We start from the raw sequence: 18,793 nt of genomic DNA, 5'->3' as shown, positions 1-18,793 counted from the left end.
CGGCACCGTTACGCACGCTCACGGCTCTCGTCCCTCCGTCCACTCGCCCTCACCGATCATCACCCATTCATCTCCCACACCGTACGCGACCCTACGTGTGTGAATTCGATGCGGTGACGTCACGTGCGCGTGGAGGCAGCCGCAGCCGTGCCTGGAGCCGTGCGCGCGCTCCGGACAAGCACCACAACACAACCGCGCGAGCTCCTGCGTCTCTCTATCCAACTTCTCCGGGATTTACGCGCGACAAACACCGGTACGATGAGCAACAGAACCCTCAACCCGCCTCGCGTGGGCTCCGCCGTGGACCAAGAACTTGTCGTCACGTCCACTTTCGGGACTCTGCTCTCCGTGGTTTACGTTATCGGGGTGTCTGGGAATATTTACACACTAGTTGTCATGTGCCACTCGATCCGTTTCGCCACTTCGATGTACATTTCCATCATAAACCTCGCTCTAGCGGATCTCCTGTACCTATCCACCATCCCGTTCATCGTGTCCACGTACTTTCTCAAAGACTGGTACTTTGGGGACGTCGGTTGCCGCATCCTCCTCAGCTTGGACCTGCTCACCATGCACGCCAGCATCTTTACGCTTACGGTGATGTGCATGGAGCGCTACCTGGCCGTGACCAAACCTCTGGACACGGTGAGGCGCTCCAAAAGTTACCGTAAAGCTTTGGCGTGGGGGGTCTGGATCCTGTCCGTGCTCCTGACCGTGCCCATGATGGTGATGGTTACGCAGACGACGCAAAAGGCACCGAACGGAGGCATGAAGCGAATGTGCGCGCCGACATGGGCTCCGCTAGCTTACAAAGTGTACCTAACTGTACTTTTTGGCACGAGTATCATGGCGCCAGGACTTATCATCGGATATCTGTACATACGATTAGCGAGGACGTACTTGGAGTCGCAGAGAAACGTCGTTATAAACCAGCGTTCGCCCAAACAAAAAGTTCTGATCATGATTTTCACCATAGTTTTAGTTTTCTGGGCGTGTTTTTTGCCATTTTGGATTTGGCAGTTGCTCCCTCTGTACCATAACAAGCCGCTGAGCCTGCCCTCTCAGACGCATACGTGCATCAACTACCTGGTGGCGAGTCTCACCTACTCCAACTCCTGCATCAACCCCTTCCTCTACACGCTGCTGACGAAAAACTACCGGGAGTACCTCAAGAACCGGCACCGGAGCTTCTACCGGTAATGATTTAAGATTGGTTAGTTCTAGTTGAGTCCTGGTTGAGTCCTGGTTGAGTCCTGGTTGAGTCCTGGTTTAGACCTGGGTTAGACTTGGTTTAGACCTGATTTAGAGTGGGTTTGGGTTTGATTAAGCATAGTGGAAGTTTGGTTTGTCCTGGTTTAGTCCTGTTATAGTCCTGGTTTAGTTCTAATTTAAACTGGTTTAGTCCTAGTTTAGACCTGGTTTAAGTCCTGGTTTAGTCCTGTTTTAATCCTGATTTACTCTTGATTTAGTCCTAATTTACACCTGCTTTAGTCCAAGTTTAGACCCGGTTTGAGTCCTGGTTTAGTCCTAATTTACACCTGGTTTAGTTCTAGTTTAGACCTGGTTTTAGTCCTGGTTTAGTCCTGATTTAGTACTGTTTTTGTCCTGGTTTAGTCCTGAATTAGTCCTGGGTTAGTCCTGATTTAGTTCTGGTTTATTTCTAGTTTAGATCTGGTTTTAGTCCTAGTTTACTTCTGATTTAGTCCTGGTTTAGACCTAAATTACACCTGGTTTAGTCCTGTTTTAGTCCTGGTTTAGTCTGGATTTACACTTGGTTTAGTCCTAGTTTAGACCTGGTTTTAGTCCTATTTTACACCTGGTTTAGTCCTAGTTTGGATATGGTTTTAGTCCTAATTTAGTCCTGTTTTAGTCCTGGTTTAGTCCCAGTTTACCCCTGGTTTAGTCCTAGCTTAGACCTGGTTTTAATCCTGGTTTAGTCAAAATGTACACATGGTTTAGTCCTAGTTTAGGCCTGGTTTTAGTCCTGTTTTAGTTCTGATTTAGACCTGTTTTAGTCCTATTTTACACCTGGTTTAGTCCTAGGTTAGACCTGGTTTAGTCCTGATTTAGACCTGGTTAAGTCCTAGTTTAAGCCTGGTTTTAGTCCTGATTTATTCCTGGTTTAGTCCTATTTTACACCTGGTTTAGTCCTAGGTTAGACCTGGTTTAGTCCTGGTTTAAATCTGGTTTAGACCTAACTTAATCCTTCCTCAATGCTGATTTTAGTTTTGTTGCACATGCGTTTTTATTGTGAGTCGCCTCTCCACAGATCCTACCTGTCTGTTTTTACCTGTTTTAGTCTTGTTTACTTCTGTTTTGGCAGAAATCCTTGTGTAGACCTAAATATGGACCAAAACAAACCTAAAAGTGCATACTGTTTCTACTGACGACCTCAAGTGTCCACTCAAATCAAAGTATTCATATAGTACCTTATACAGTTCGCTGGATGAATTACTAATTGAGTCCATACTTCGTGGTGGTGAGACTGTTGTAGCTCCAGCTGTCCTGTGGTACACAGCACAGCCTCGTCAAACCACAAACCACATTCATAATAGGCAATGTGAATGTGTGTTTTGCCCAAGGACACAACATCGGCATGCACCAGAGCCATTGCCACATCTCTGTGCCACCCGGTATTTCCCCGCGGTCTCCCATCCAAGTCCTAACTGTGCCCAGACACGCTCAGCTTCCAAAGATCTAATGAGACACTTGGACTGTTAAACGACACAAAATATCACACAAAACTGACTCTTGTTATTACGCTGTTACCTCATCAAAAACATGCTTCATTCACACAGGCTTGAGTGGCCTTTTATTATTAGTCTGTCTCTAAATGCTCTGTTCCACCTTGTGATGTCATGGATCTGTAGTTTTCAAGTGAACAGTTCCTTTTTACCTTTAGTTTAGTAGAGATTGGCAATTGCACGGCTGAAATTGTCATCCAAATGATTTTAGTGAAGGTGTGTGGAGTTCAGAACACAGTGGAGCACTTCCTGTATCATCACATGCACTGCAAAAAAGCTTGGCCAAAATTTAAGATGTAAGCACTTAAATCTATCAGAACATGACAAAAAAGTAGTGAAATGATCTGTCCATGCTGCAAGATCATTTTACTTGACAAGTTAATATTCATTAATTCATCATTGCATTTATATAGCGCCTTTCAAGATACTCAGTGCTTTACAGTTTTCTATTGTAGCCACAGCTGCCCTGGGACAGACTATCGGAAGTGAGGTCACTGTGGCACCTGGAATTCCCTGTAGTCTCCATTCCAAGTCCCTAACCAGGCCCGGCCCTGCTCAGCTTCTCAGATCTGACAGGATCAGGCTTTGATAAGTCGGTATGGCCACGATATTCGTCTTAAAATAAACTACCTCAAGAATAGAATTACCGTATTTTTCAGACTATAAGGTGCACTTAAAATCCTTTAATTTTCTCAAAAATCGACAGTGAGTCTTATAATCCGGGGCACTTTATGTATTAATTCTGGTTGTGTTACTGACCTCCAACCGATTTTATGTTGGACATGGCGCTCAAATATCTGTCAAAATGTTTTAGTACGACTTTGGTAAGATACAAAGCCACACCACTTGATGGATTGTTGAAGCATTACAGCTACTGTAGTCAGGAGCCTCGCGACAGGAGCTGACCACATCAGTGCACAAGGAGCGAGCAGTTTTTTTTCAGCGCTTATAGTTTATGCAAATTATCCATGTGGTTTAGTTTCTGTAAAATGTAAACAAATGTGCTCAAATCTGCATTAAACACATTATTACTTAATGTATATTTGAGTCGTCCTCTTAGGAAATAAAAAAACAAACTTAATTATCCACCAACATTCACATTCATAATACACATTCACCAAGACAGGGAGAAACTATCGCAACGAATTACGCCATGATCTGCCGATGGATCGTGGACGCCTGGGCTAAGGATCAGTCTCAAGTGTCGTCCGTTTGTTTCACTTAATGTGCCGCATAATCCAGTGCACCTTAAGTATGAAAATAGACGGGAGAATTCAACATTATTGATATTGTAAAGCAGAAAAAAGGATGGCAGAGGCTCTCATAACCATTAAGCCCCTGCATGTATGCTGTTATTTGCTGCCTTAACATGCCGACATCTTTATTACACTGTTGCCTTGACAGTTGGCCACCAAATACCCAGGTATTTCTCATTATCTTTGTTATTAAATTACTGGTGCTTTCTTCTTCTTGATAATCAACTGAAAATAATGTGTGCTGTGTAATCTAAGGGATTATGTATTGTTGACTAGACTCCAGTTTATACAGAACAGTGTTATTTATCTGTTGTGTTATGAATGGTTTGTTGTCAATATACTTGGATTCAACATGTTTTGGGAGATTTTGTTTGTGTTTTTTAACTATCACGTGTCTTGGGTCGCAACCCCTATAAATGGTCACACCTGCTGCTGACTCAATCAGCCCTGATGAAGACTAAGTAGTCGAAACGCGTTGGTGTGACTAGTAATAAATTCACCGCATATCAGAGTGCCTTTGCCATTCTTTTTTCTGCTTTACAAGAATCTAAGCCCTCCAGTTTGATGAGCACCTGTACGTTTTTTGATCCAGTGCGCCTTATAGTCCAAAAAATACGGTAACCAATCTCAGAACTAGTAAGTAGATAATAAATCTGAAAACAAGATGATTATATAAGTTTTAAATTTACAATGCGACATCAGAAGGTGGAACAGGTAGAATAACTCATCTTAATTAAATATACAGGGTTTGTGTGTTAAACATGTGTGAATGATTAAAAAAAAACACACCTCCTTGTATGTTTGCGATGAAGAATCAATATTATAACATAGATCAGAAAATAGTGTAATGTGCAGTTTGTACCTGGTTTAGAGCTCTAGTTTAGACCAGTTTATGTTCTGTGTGTTGCGTCCTTGTTTAATCCTATGGTAATGCATCTGTAAAGCGTGTGCTGAGTCATCCGTCCGTCCCCTTGACTTTCCTAATATAGTTCTCCCAGACGGACAGGGGGCCAGTGGAGCAGAGTGGAGCTGATGGGGTCATTTTCAAAGTCAGGTCTCTTATAGGTGTATTACCGCCTGGACAAGTCCATAGAGAAATACAGCGAGGCTCACTCTGATCCAAGCTGAAGTGGGTTAAGGTGAACGTCCGGTCGTAGCTTTTGTAATATATTCAAAAAACAATCTTGGGAAGTGTAGCATAAATATTAAAGAGGCACAGTGTAGGGATGCACCTATCCGGCTTTTTCACTTCACTTCACTGTGGCTTTGAAGATACAGTGTGTAAGTTTTTTGGTAGAAGGTCCGTCAAATGCTTTTACTGCTTTGTCTGGAACGTATCACAGTGTGGTATTAAACCTTTCTATCAGCATGGAGACCAAACCAGACCAGGTTACAAGTCAGATCTGCAGAAAGGCAACCCTGCTCACAGTGAGAATCTCTGTTTTTCTAAGTATTTTGAGCTATAAAACCACCTGTAATTGAATAAATGTAAAATAGCGCTGTTTAATGTCATACTGTGGAACATTTCTAGTCAGGCTGGTGCCACCTAGTGCCTCCGCTCAATTTCATTTCTCTCCAGTGACTAGGTCAGGAATCGGAATATACTTGACACTCAGTGTTGGGAAGGTGACTTTTAAAATGTATTCCCCTACAGATTACAGATTACATATCCCAAAATGTAGTCTGTAACGTAATCCTGACCTGACCTGGTTTAGATCTGGTTTAGACCTGGTTTTAGACTTGGTTTAGACCTGTTCTGGACCCGGTTTAGACATGGTTTTAGTCCTGGTTTAGTCTTGGTTTAGTCCTGGTTTAGACCTGGTTTAGACCTGGTTTTAGACCTGGTTTTAGTCCTGGTTTAGTCTTGGTTTAGTCCTGGTTTAGACCTGGTTTAGACCTGGTTTTAGTCCTGGTTTAGTCTTGGTTTAGTCCTGATTTAGACCTGGTTTAGACCTGGTTTTAGACCTGGTTTTAGTCCTGGTTTAGTCTTGGTTTAGTCCTGGTTTATTCCTGGTTTAGACCTGGTTTAGACCTGGTTTTAGTCCTGGTTTAGTCTTGGTTTAGTCCTGATTTAGACCTGGTTTTAGTCCTGGTTTAGTCTTGGTTTAGTCTTGGTTTAGTCCTGGTTTAGTCCTGGTTTAGTCCTGGTTAGACCTGGTTTTAGACCTGGTTTATTGTCCAATCCATTTATTTCAACAAAGTAACTGTAATCCAGTTACCACTCACTTAAACAGTAACTGTAACCGAAAATAGTTACTCATTTATTTGTACTCTGATTGCGTAACTCTGGTACATGTAATCTGTTACTCCCCAACACTGTCGACTCTTAGCAAAAACCTCAGAAGTGTGAGTTCAGGCAATAAACAATCAGCAAAGAGCCATATATTCTGTGTTGGCAACGTTTCCCAAGATGGAGGATTTAAAGCTGGAACAAAGAGAATGTTTGGTGAATTTCATCAAGGAAAAAGACATTATTGCCCTTCTTCCTACGGGATTTGGTGCATCGAACTAGCGCCACAACCAAATAGCAGTGATTGGTTAAATAAAAAAGTACCTGTCTACCGTTCGAGCAAACGAATCCTAATGCTGCAAGGTCAGACGGTTTCTACTAAGTGAAACTTCCTGATGAATCAGACTAGAACATTCCAGGCAGAGCAGTGACAAAAGCTCTATTTGCACGGGATTAGTATTACCTGTGGACTAGTGGTGTAACGATATCCAGGTCTCATGATACGATATCATCACAGTTTGAACCTCACAGTACGATATTTATTGCGATATTGTGTGAAAGCTCACGATATGGTGGGGAGGCTCATGATGTAACAATATCCAAATCTCTCCGTACGATACTTTCACGATATACATCTCACTGTACGATGTTTATTGCGATACTTCGTGAAGGCTGCAAATAAAACTGTTCATATGCTACTTTTTCCTCAAGACTTAATCCAAAGAACTAAAACTTAAAAGTGCTTAGAACTGTTATTTCTTCTTGTAGTCTACACTGAAATACACTAAGCAAAGGATCATGGTCTATGTAGTTCCCTCTGTCTTTTTTAGCTATTGCTGCACCATAACTCTTCATTTAAGAAAGAGACTTGTAATTCGATATATTGTGATGGTCCACGATATTATTGTGAGAACTTTGACGATACAATATCACGATATTTAACCCCTGTTTCGTCTAAGTTTAGACCTGGTTTAGACCTGGTTTTAGTCCTGATTTAGACCTGGTTTAGTCCTAGTTTAGACCTGGTTTTAGTACTCGTTTAGTCCTGATTAAGTCCTAGTCTAGACCTGGTTTAGTTCTAATTTACACCTGGTTTAGTCCTAGTTTAGTCCTGGTTTAGTCCTGATTTAGTCCTGATTTAGACCTGGTTTAGTCCTAGTTTAGACCTGGTTTAGTCCTAGTTTAGACCTGGTTTTAGTCCTAGTTTAGACCTGGGTTTAGTCCTGGTTTAGTCCTGATTAAGTCCTGCTTTAGTCCTGATTTAGTCCTGATTTAGACCTGGTTTAGTCCTAGTTTAGACCTGGTTTTAGCCCTGGTTTAGTCATGGTTTAGTCCTAATTTACACCTGGTTTAGTCCTGGTTTAGTCCTGGTTTTATTCCTGGTTTAGTCCTGATTTAGTCCTAGTCTATACCTGGTTTGATACCTGATTTAGTCCTAATTTACACCTGGTTTAGTCCTAGTTTAGTCCTGGTTTTAGTCCTGGTTTAGTCCTGATTTATTCCTGATTTAGACCTGGTTTAGTCCTAGTTTAGACCTGGTTTAGTCCTAGTTTAGACCTGGTTTTAGTCCTAGTTTAGACCTGGGTTTAGTCCTGGTTTAGACCTGGTTTTAGTCCTAGTTTAGACCTGGGTTTAGTCCTGGTTTAGTCCTGATTAAGTCCTGCTTTAGTCCTGATTTAGACCTGGTTTAGTCCTAGTTTAGACCTGGTTTTAGTCCTGGTTTAGTCCTGGTTTAGTCCTAATTTGACACCTGGTTTAGTCCTGGTTTAGTCCTAGTTTAGTCCTGGTTTTATTCCTGGTTTAGTCCTGATTTAGTCCTAGTCTATACCTGGTTTGATACCTGATTTAGTCCTAATTTACACCTGGTTTAGTCCTAGTTTAGACCTGGTTTTAGTCCTGGTTTAGTCCTGATTTAGTCCTGATTTAGACCTGGTTTAGTCCTAGTTTAGACCTGGTTTAGTCCTAGTTTAGACCTGGTTTTAGTCCTAGTTTAGACTTGGTTTAGTCCTGGTTTAGTCCTGATTAAGTCCTGCTTTAGACCTGGTTTAGACCTGGTTTAGTCCTAGTTTAGACCTGGTTTTAGTCCTGATTTAGACCTGGTTTAGTCCTAGTTTAGACTTGGTTTAGTCCTGATTTAGTCCTGCTTTAGTCCTGATTTAGACCTGGTTTTAGTCTTGGTTTGGTTTTGGTTTAGTCCTATTTTACACCTGGTTTAATCCTAGTTTAGATCTGGTTTTGTCCAAATTTACACATGGTTTAGTCCTAGTTTAGACCTTGTTTCAGTCCTGATTTACACCTGTAACTTTGACGATACAATATCACGATATTTCTTTTATTGTTACATCCTTACTGTGGACCTTTGGTGATTTGTACTAATTGTGGAGGATGTCTGCGATCTTAATCCTGTACGAATGCGTCATGTCTGTAATTTGTAAAGTAAACATTCCGCCTCAAATTACCTGCTATATTTCGGCAAACACAGACGTCCGGTGATAACACTAGTCCTGTGCCAATCTACATCTCAGTGTTTATTGTTGTAATTGCGCGTCTTTTCTGTCTCTTTCTTTTGTTTCCATTTCCACATTCTTTTCTCTTTCAATCTCTGTGTCAGTGTCAGTAAAATAGAGTCATTTACAGACTTCGTTTATCCCGTGTGAATGCGCTGAAAGTAACACAGAGGTGGGACGCTAATTTACAAATTACCAGGCGTCACCAAATTGTACTTATCCCATGTGAAAAAGGCTAGAAGATGTTGAAACAAGCAAGTGACAAACCCTAAATCAAAAAGTTACATAGTGAATCTTTAAGTATCTGTGCACGAGATACCAGAAAACAGCATTTATTTCCTTACAATTAAATAAAATACGACAAAAACTATCCAAATGTGTTATGCAGCTGTTATTTATCCCTTGAGTAACTACATGACAACTGTTCCCACTCTTTTTCACTGATCAGATTTCAAAACTTTTCCATGATTTTTTTATGACCTAAAGTGAAGTTTCCATGACTTTACAGCACCTACATGTGTAGAATTGATCAGACTTTTAGGGCTAAATATGAAATGTTAACTCTCTCCACTCACCTTATGGTTTGGGATTATAGTTTTTTAACATTTAAAATCCTGTCAGTGCATTTATTGTCGTCTCTTTTAAACAAAAGGCGCAGATGTTCAGAAAAAATCAGAATAGTCTAATGGAAACTTAACAGAATGCTGGAGTTGTGTGAAAGAGATACTAAAATTCCATTACTTTTTCCAGTGTTTTCATTGAATTAACGAAATACCATGACTTTTTCAGGCCTGGAAAATTACACTTTCAATTTCCATGACTTCTCCAGGATTTCCTTGACCGTGGGAACCCTGTACATAATGCACCTATAAGTATCTGTACCCAAGATCAACTGATACCAGTGCAGAGACTGAAAACTGAAAATTAATTTCCTTAAAATAAAATATGACAAAACTGATCCAAATATGTTATGCAGCTGTTATTTATTCTGCAAGTAACTACATGAAAACTGTGTGTAAATGAGTAGTGAGTATTGAATTAGTGCATCTCAAACACTATGTGACTTTTTCTTCTGGAAAGTCTGGCACCGGCTCATCTCGTGTCACTTTACTTTATGTTTCAAAGTGCAGCTCAAACTTAAACTAAACTAACTAAACTTTATTCAAATACATGTGTTTTATTGCTAAAATAGAGGATTCTTGAGCAGGCTCGCCTCTCCACAGAGCAGATCTGCAACTCTTTAACATGGCCTGCTAGAGTTGTCTGCTCATCTTCAGGGAAACAGACAAATATAATGTCATACTGAAAAACATTTTAAGCAATAACATCATTGTCATAGAGACAAAAAGCAGAACCTCCAAATAAAGAAGTCAGACCCTTTAATATGCTGAATGTTCAAAAGTCCAGAATGGAATTTAAGTTCATGTGTTTTCTTTGAGAGAAAAAAACAAACTAAAGAAAACATCCCAAAATAATAATACTTGCTTTGTCTGGAATGTTTCACAGTATGGCATTAAACCTTTCTACCTTCATAGAACCCAAACCAGACTGAGTACTAGAGTCCTGCTCTGGGTCAGATACACGTAAATAGTTGTTGAAATGGGCAGGTTTTAACGTCCTGGAATTTTGCGGGTGAGTAGTGATTACACACGGGTCGGTCAGGTGAATCCAATGAACAACCAACAGAAGAAAAATACTTGACGCGTGTCCAGGACGTCTGTTGTCCTGGAAACAAGTGCTATTTCCCGTCTTTTCCTGGAACGATGAGAGACTAGGCTGAGAGAGACTTAAGTGTATTTACCATCAGCGGAGGTGATCGGCTCAGCGGCTGCTCTCCTGGTTTAGTCCTGGTTTAGACCTGGTTTAGACCTTTTTAAGTCCTGGTTTAGTCCTGGTTTAGACCTGTTTAAGTCCTGGTTTAGACCTGGTTTAGTCCTGGTTCCGTCCTGATTCAGTCCTGGTTTAGTTCTGGTTCAGTCCTGGTGTAGTCCTGGCGATCGGCTCTGCGGTTGCAGCGTGTATATATTTATAATCTGCTAATGACACATTGTAGGTTCAGTCCTGGTTTAGATGTGGTTTAGACCTGGTTCAGTTCTGGTTTTAATCCTGGTTCAGTCCTGGTTCAGTTCTGGTTTAATCCTGGTTTAGTCCTGGTTTAATCCTGGTTTAGACCTGTTTAAGTCCTGGTTTAGACTTGGTTTAGTCCTGACCCAGTCCTGGTGATCGGCTCCACGGTTATATATATATATATATATATATATATATATATATATATATATATATATATATTTTCCTCGAATGACATGACATAGGTTTAGTCATGGTTTAGTCCTGGTTTAGTCCTGGTTTAGTCCTGGTTTAGTCTTAGCGGGCAGGTGCGGATCTTCAAAAAGTGACCGGTGCAGGACTCTGCCAAGTACAAGTCAGATCTGTTTTTGTAGGTATTTGCGAACAATAAAACCACCTGTAACTGAATAAACATAAGGTAGATCTGTTCAATATCACACTGTGGAACATTCCAGGCAGAGCATTGACATCTCCATAGAAACAAGCAGGTGACGGACCCTAAACAAAAAGTTACACAATGCACCTTTTCCAATAATATGCAAATAAAATGGACTTCCGTAGGGGCCAACATTTCTGTATTAGTCCAAAATAAATAAACAAAAACACCCTGGAATCTGTTACTGTACAATCACGGCTCTTTATTGCCTTTTTTTTTTTCAGATACACTTCGTCTTTCAAGCAGCGGCCGCCCAGCCTGTACTCCTGGGGCAAGTCTGCGTCGTCCAGCAACCAATACGACTTCAACTCGGAGACGCTGGTGATGGGCACGCTCCGGTGAACACAGAGAGAGGACAGAGGGACAGCAGGAGCCCTGGAGAGGTAAAAGAGAAAACAAAAAAAAAAAAAAAACACACACACATTAGAATTCTGCGCGAGGGGCCTTCACACATCTGTTAAACGGAACCGGTGCCCGCCTCAGCTGGTACAGTGCCAGCGGAAAGGACGCGGGTTGTGGAGAAGTATGGTGGAAAAATGGTAGAAATCAAACAGGCACGAATGAAACGAAACAGAACAGCAGATGTCTCGGAAACAACGTAGCATGGAGGAAAACTCAGAAATGCCTGCGTGCCGTTTATCGACTAAGTTCCTTCCACGCTAAAGGGCCCGTATGACACTATTTTCTGATTTGTGTTATAATCAGTGTTGGGAAGGTTACTTTTAAAATGTATTCCCCTACAGATTACAGATTACATAGCCCAAAATGTAGTTTGTAACAGAATCCATTAAGTTACTTAAAGTGAGTAACGTAATCTGAATACTTTGGATTACTTGATTTTCTGTAAAGCGGCAAAGACTAGGATATTTTCACAAAAGAAGTTTTGTCTGCTAAAAGAAAATAAAATGCCCAGTCTTTCCTTAACCGTATTAAAAAATATTATTGATAAAAGAGGAGGAGACATGGTCTGTGCGGCATGGTTTAGTCCTGTTACATCCTGGTCTAGACCTGGTTTAGATCTAGTTTAGACCTGGTTTAGACCTAGTTTAGACCTAGTTTTGACCTGGTTTTAGACCTGGTTTAGACCTGGTTTAGACCTACTTTAGACCTAGTTTAGACCTGGTTTTAGACCTGTTTTAGACCTGGTTTAGACCTGGTTTAGACCTACTTTAGACCTAGTTTAGACCTGGTTTAGACCTGGTTTTAGACCTGGTTTAGACCTGGTTTAGACCTAGTTTAGACCTGGTTTAGACCTGGTTTAGACCTAGTTTAGACCTAGTTTAGACCTGGTTTAGACCTGGTTTAGACCTACTTTAGACCTAGTTTAGACCTGGTTTAGACCTGGTTTTAGACCTAGTTTAGACCTAGTTTAGACCTGGTTTAGACCTGGTTTAGACCTACTTTAGACCTAGTTTAGACCTGGTTTAGACCTGGTTTTAGACCTGGTTTTAGACCTGGTTTAGACCTAGTTTAGACCTGGTTTAGACCTGGTTTAGACCTGGTTTAGACCTAGTTTAGACCTGGTTTAGACCTGGTTTAGACCTAGTTTAGACCTAGTTTAGACCTGGTTTAGACCTGGTTTAGACCTACTTTAGACCTAGACCTGTTTAGACCTGGTTTAGACCTGGTTTTAGACCTGGTTTAGACCTAGTTTAGACCTAGTTTAGACCTGGTTTAGACCTACTTTAGACCTGGTTTAGACCTGGTTTTAGACCTGGTTTTAGACCTGGTTTAGACCTGGTTTAGACCTGGTTTTAGACCTGGTTTAGACCTGGTTTAGACCTAGTTTAGACCTGGTTTAGACCTGGTTTAGACCTGGTTTAGACCTGGTTTAGACCTGGTTTAGTGTCTGGCAATGAGTGGAATTAGGAAAAAAAAAAAAAGGGGGGGGATATAGCCCAAAATGTGAAAACAGGAAAATACCTCTGTGTAATTTATTTATTTCAACCAAGTAACTGTAATCCAATTACCACTCACTGAAACAGTAACTGTAACCAAATACAGTTACTCATAATTTGTACTCTGATTCAACTCTGGTACATGTAATCTGTTACTCCCCAACACTGGTTATAATGTAGTTTCCTGTTGTGATTTGTTTCATTCACACATGTTTAACACACAGATTTATTACGCCGAGTTCTTCTCTCAAACCGAAAAATCTTTATTTACAAAGCACTTTTAAAAACAAGCTTTACAAAGTGCTGTGCAAGCGGAAAAGAACAATACAAAAGTACACAAAATACACAATGATGCAAACAATTTCGTCCATGCACTATTCGTTCTTTTGAATTTCAGTTAAAAATGAAAAACAATAAAATGGGAAAACAGTTTATTTCACTATTTCATTTTAGTGTCAAAAAAAAAAAAAAAAAGATTTCCTCAAAAAACAGATTTCCTCTATTTCCAATATTTTATTTAAAGTTTATTTTGAATAACTCCAATCAAAAAACAGTTATCGTGCCTATTTCAATTTTGATATTTTTTATTCTCTCTCTGTGGTTTATTTTTCCCAGTTAAATTCTGCTGTGAGAAGGATTTCCCTGAAAAATCGTTGCAGTTTTGTGGACGAACATGTCGCTTCTTTTACAGCGACACGTTTACTTTTGTGTCTTAGGCCCCATTTACACGTACACTGGTATTTTTAAAAACAGAGACATTTGTTCCATCTTTTACACACAAACGGTGAATTCCCTCTGAAAACAAATCTTTCTAAAAACTGCGGCCAGAGTGGAGATTCTGGAAAACTACAGTTTGTGTGTAAAGTGAGATCAACAGAGTTTTAGGAGCTGATGTGCCTAAAGTGCGTCCAATGTTTCCCTTTTGCTCTGATGATGACGATGATGATGATGAAGCATTTAGATCAGCAGTTGCATTTCTTCTGTTGCAAACACTTATGTGTTTTCATTTACACACATGGCAGATGTTTCATATCCATAACCAGAGACCACTTCTTTAACAGATCTGTGGAGAGGCGAGCCCGCTCAGTAATGCACGTTTATCAAGGTATTTAACTGTAATGAAATAAATGCTACAGGTTTGAATCTAATCCAGGTGCGGCCCAGAGGTTTGGTGTAGTTATGACGGCGCTCGATGGTGTATTTATGCGTGTTGATGTAAACAAAAACTTTTTTTTGAAAACGATGCTGTGTGCACGATGTTATTTTGGAAAATTGAGGGACCGAAATATTTGTTTCTCAACATACCAGACTATGTATAAATGTAGCCTGAGAAAGTCATTGTTGAATTCTAGTGATGGGCAAATGAGACGGAGTTCCGGAGCACGTCTCGTTCTTTCTGAAACAAATTGCTCTGAAGCTCTGCCTCGGAGCTCGTCTCACAGCAGCCGTTCACATGACCAAAGTGTCCAAGTGTCGGTCCCTCCCCCTACTGCTTCACTCTGCGTGTCAATTGCTTCAGTGTATCGAAGTGTTTCATTGGCTCAGCGAATGTTCTGCTCTGCAATTGCTTCAGAGTGTTCAGCGCACTTCCGTGGTTTGACAAGTGTTAAACTGCTACAGTATAAAAGATGCACCAATGTTTGTTAAAAATGTTGGGTAGTGAGGAGTATTGTGTGACGTTAGTGGTGATTTTGGTGACTTTTGGCGACTTTTGGCATTTGTTTCATTTTCGATGGCATCTACAAGTGGAAAAAAGTGATCCATGGTTTGATCTAATTGCACCTAACAAGGTAACACCTATTTTCTTATTTACAGCTGCTACTTATGTTGCTCTTTACATATTATTTTAAATCATCATTATTATTGTTGTTGTTGGTACGTGTCGCTCTGGACACAAGTACGGTCTTACACTAACAATACTTCATCGATGCTGAGACACCTGCGTGACAATGGTTACATTTGTCCACTAGAGGTCAGTGTTTCTCCAAGGCCTCAGACACGTCCAACCATTTGAGACAATATTGTGACTGAGGTGTCAACGCTTCACGAGGCTCCATTCACCCATGGTAAATGGTTACATTTTTCTATAGCGCTTTTCCACCTTCAAGGGTGCACTTTACAAAACAAGGAACCACTCACCCATTCACACACCAGTGTACGCAGACACTGTGGGCAAAGTGTCTTGCCCAAGGACACAACAGCAGCATTCATCTGTGGGAGCTGGAATCACACCAGCCAACCTGTGGGTCAGTGGATCTGACCACTCAACCTGTGAGGTTTATGTTAAGAGCGGGATTCAAACTGCCGACCTTCAGATCAGTGGGCAAATGCTCTACCAACTGAGCTACTGCCGCCCATCACGATCAAATTCCATGACAAGAAACAAGAAGCAGTGATAAACTCTGTGTTCAGGTGCCTCTGAATTCACACACAGCGCTGAGCAGCAGAACGTCATATAAACCAGAGAGAATAAAATATCCAAATTAAAATAGGCACGATGACTTTGATTGGTGCTATTTGAAATAAACTTTAAATTAAATATTTCTTTTTTTTTTTTTAATCAGTTGTTTTTGTTTTGTTTTGGGGTTTTTTTTACACTAAAACAGAATAATGAAATAACAAACTGTTTTCTCAATTTATTGTTTTTCATTCCTAATTGAAATTTAAACGAACAAAGTGATTTAAAAGATGATATTGATGGTGTGAGTGTTATCTCCTCATGCAAGTCATTCAAAAGCCAAGGTGCCTGCTCTGAAAAGCTCCACCTTGTGATGTCATGTGGTAATATAGGAAGTGCTCTACTGTGTTTTTAAACTCCATACACCTTCACTAGAATCATTTTGATGATTTCAGGCCTGGAACTGCCAATCTCTACTGAATAAGAGGTAAAAGGTAAGTGCTTGCTGGAAAACTACCACATTATGACTAGAGCCCGACCGATATGGATTTTGTCGTGGCCGATATGAAACCGATATAATGTGAGATGGAGCTGCCGATAGCCGATATAATCACAGATATATTTAGTGATGTAAAAATTCACTGTAAATCTTGAATTGATTAAAAAACTTAGGTTTGGCTCTAGTGAATTCTAAATTGAGTTTATTTAGGCAACATTTATTGTTATTTTGACTCTTTACATCATATTAACATACAGTAGATTGGCCTAATGGCATTTTTGCATCACATTCTAGCTACTAGTGATGGGTATTCCAGTTTTTTTTTTTTTTTTTTGGAGAACCGGCTCTTTTGGCTCGGCTCACTAAAGCAGCTGGCTCTTTCGGCTCCCAAGCAACTCTTGAGATTGTTTTGTTGCAAGCAGGACTAAACCAGAACTGAACCAGGACTGAGTGTCGGGACTCGGTTTCTATCTCTCTCCTTCACTCGAGCCCAAGATTAGTCCTGGTTTATTCATTTTATGCTGAACTGCAGCCAAATATGCACTTTTTTTTATCCTATGCACACGCAGATTTCTGAAAGTTTCGTTTTCAGCCGCTGCTGCTGTCAAACTACGGGTCTACATGCGGCATGAAGAGAAAAAGTGAGAAAAAGAGAAAACACGGCTCCCAATAAGAAGCAGGCTCCTGTTGCTTCGATCGCGACCGACCCATAACATAGCTAGTAAACTATCGCTATTAGCCTTTAGCCGTAAATGCTGCGCACCGCGGTAATTAATTATATGCATAAATGTGGATCATTCACACGTCTATTCACAGCTCATTTACATATCAATACTGGTCCAGTAACAAATATACGGCCAATATAGTCACTTTACAATAGACCAATAGAAAACAGCCTGTTTATGTGTGGGAGCTACAGCAACTAACCGCTAACAAAACCTAAACTAGCTTCAAAGTCGATGTATTTCCAACACTCACCGCTCACACAGGCTCCTCCTCACATCACAATCTGCACTAATAAATGTCCTTTTAATCCAGACTCAAACAGATTGTCCGAAAAAGAATATAATCTCAATGTTGCGCACCACTGCGGGTGTAAACAAACACACGCGAGTGAAGTGACGTCACTCTGGGGATGTGTTCAGGGACAGTACGGACACAGACAAATTACACCGTAGATAAATACTGATGCGGAGCCACATATTAGGACATTTATCTGTCTGTAAATTGGATTAAATGAACATAATGTAGAGAGTCTAAGCTTTATAACGAGGTATAACATGCCCACGTGAAATATCGGCCCATATCAGCAAGCATATCGGCCGATAGCCGATATGTCTCCAGGTGCCCATATCAGCCAATAATATCGGCCAGCCGATATATCGGTCGGGCTCTAATTATGACATCACACGGTGGAACAGAGTATTTTGAGCTTTGGAGATGGAGACAGACTAATAATGCAGGATTACTCAAACGTGTGAAACAAAACAACTCCAGGTCTGTTTTTGATGAAGAAACATTATAAGAGCACAAAAATCTTTCAAAATCTCTCTCTTTTTAAAAAAAAATCAGTTTTCTTTGCTTTGTCCCCAACAGTTTGGACTTAAGATTAGTTTAGGCTTAATTTTCTCTCCAATTAAAATGATACTTGTTCTCTAGAGTATGCTAGAAGAATTTAACAGAATGCAGTTCATATGAATAAAAAAAAAAATGACCTTGAGGTTGATTTTAAAAAATACATTTGATTTATATTTCTGAGAATAACTACATTTATTTGAATTTATTTGATGTATTTGAGTTGGTAGAGTGTTCGTCCACTGATCTGAAGGTTGGTGGTTCGAATCCCGCTCTCGTAAACATCATTGGTTGAGCGTCAGATCCACTGACACACAGGTTGGCAATGTGATTCTAGCTCCCACAGACGAATGCTGTTGTTGTGTCCTTGGGCAAGACACAGGCTGCGTTCAGACTGCAGCCTGAAGTGACCCAAATCTGATTTTTTGGCCCCTATGTGACCTGTATCTGATCTTTTAATGACAGTCTGAACCACACAGATCCGATTTTTTCAAATGCGACCCAGGACACTTGGATATGTGGTCCTGAAACTGATACATATCTGATCTTTTGACATGTGACTTCAGTCTGAACGGTCAAAGTGCATTCATCCACCTACACGTTATCAACAAGCCACAAACGTCACTATTCTGCGCTGAAGTAGGCGAAAATTGTTAATGAACTCCGTGTCACTGAAGTGAAGCACATCACCACTCACCACTCTTGGCTCCGTCTCCACATCCACACGTTCCTTTCAACGGACGTCGCTGCTGCTGTCCCACAAAACACCACGGCCAAAAACCTCGTCCTTCTCAATCTCCTCTTTAAAACAAGTAAGTTGTTCATGTTCTGGCTCCGGTACGAGAGGAACTTTAAAATCTCCAGGTGCTCAATGCTTGCGTCCATGTTTGGACAACTTCTGTAAACACAGAGCACGCTCGCTGCGGTTGACGTCATCGTATCTCCAGTGTGCATACAGTTCTTGTATGTGATCCCCTGTGTGAACGTTAAACGGCCCAAAAGTGTCCCGCATGTGCACCAGAGGACACGATGACGTCAACCGCAGCGAGTGTGCTCTGTGTTTACGTACGTGGCGTTTTGTGGGACAGCGGCAGCAACGTCCGTTGATAGGAACGTGTGGATGCGGAGACGTAGCCAAGAGTGGTGAGTGGTGATGTGCTTCTCTTCAGTGACACAGAGTTCA

At 40.8% G+C, this 18,793-nt stretch overlaps 1 protein-coding gene across 1 annotated transcript; it reads left to right on the top strand.

Moving 5' to 3' along the window:
• Positions 1 to 258: 258 nt before the first annotated feature.
• On the top strand, positions 259 to 11,702 carry LOC110155197 (urotensin-2 receptor). Its single transcript, XM_020919255.2, has 2 exons — positions 259 to 1,196; positions 11,465 to 11,702. Exons 1-2 carry the CDS (start codon positions 259 to 261, stop codon positions 11,580 to 11,582), a joined length of 1,056 nt encoding a protein of 351 aa, XP_020774914.1. The 3' UTR covers positions 11,583 to 11,702.
• The last annotated feature ends 7,091 nt before the right edge of the window (positions 11,703 to 18,793 follow it).

This window comes from Boleophthalmus pectinirostris, unplaced genomic scaffold (genome assembly GCF_026225935.1).
Source record: "Boleophthalmus pectinirostris isolate CB_2022bp ecotype Guang Dong unplaced genomic scaffold, ASM2622593v1 HiC_scaffold_14, whole genome shotgun sequence".
In the NCBI taxonomy this organism is placed as follows: Eukaryota; Metazoa; Chordata; class Actinopteri; order Gobiiformes; family Gobiidae; genus Boleophthalmus; species Boleophthalmus pectinirostris.
Note: the sequence above shows the minus strand (reverse complement) of the source record. Positions and strands in the feature narration are given on the sequence as shown.

What these genes read in the sequence shown, in the direction of transcription:
- LOC110155197 (XM_020919255.2), top strand. Translation starts at nt 259, where the DNA reads ATGAGCAACAGAACCCTCAACCCGCCTCGCGTGGGCTCCGCCGTGGAC. An exon ending in CGGCACCGGAGCTTCTACCG is followed by an intron (nt 1,197 to 11,464) that starts GTAATGATTTAA and finishes TTTTTTTTTCAG; the next exon opens with ATACACTTCGTCTTTCAAGC.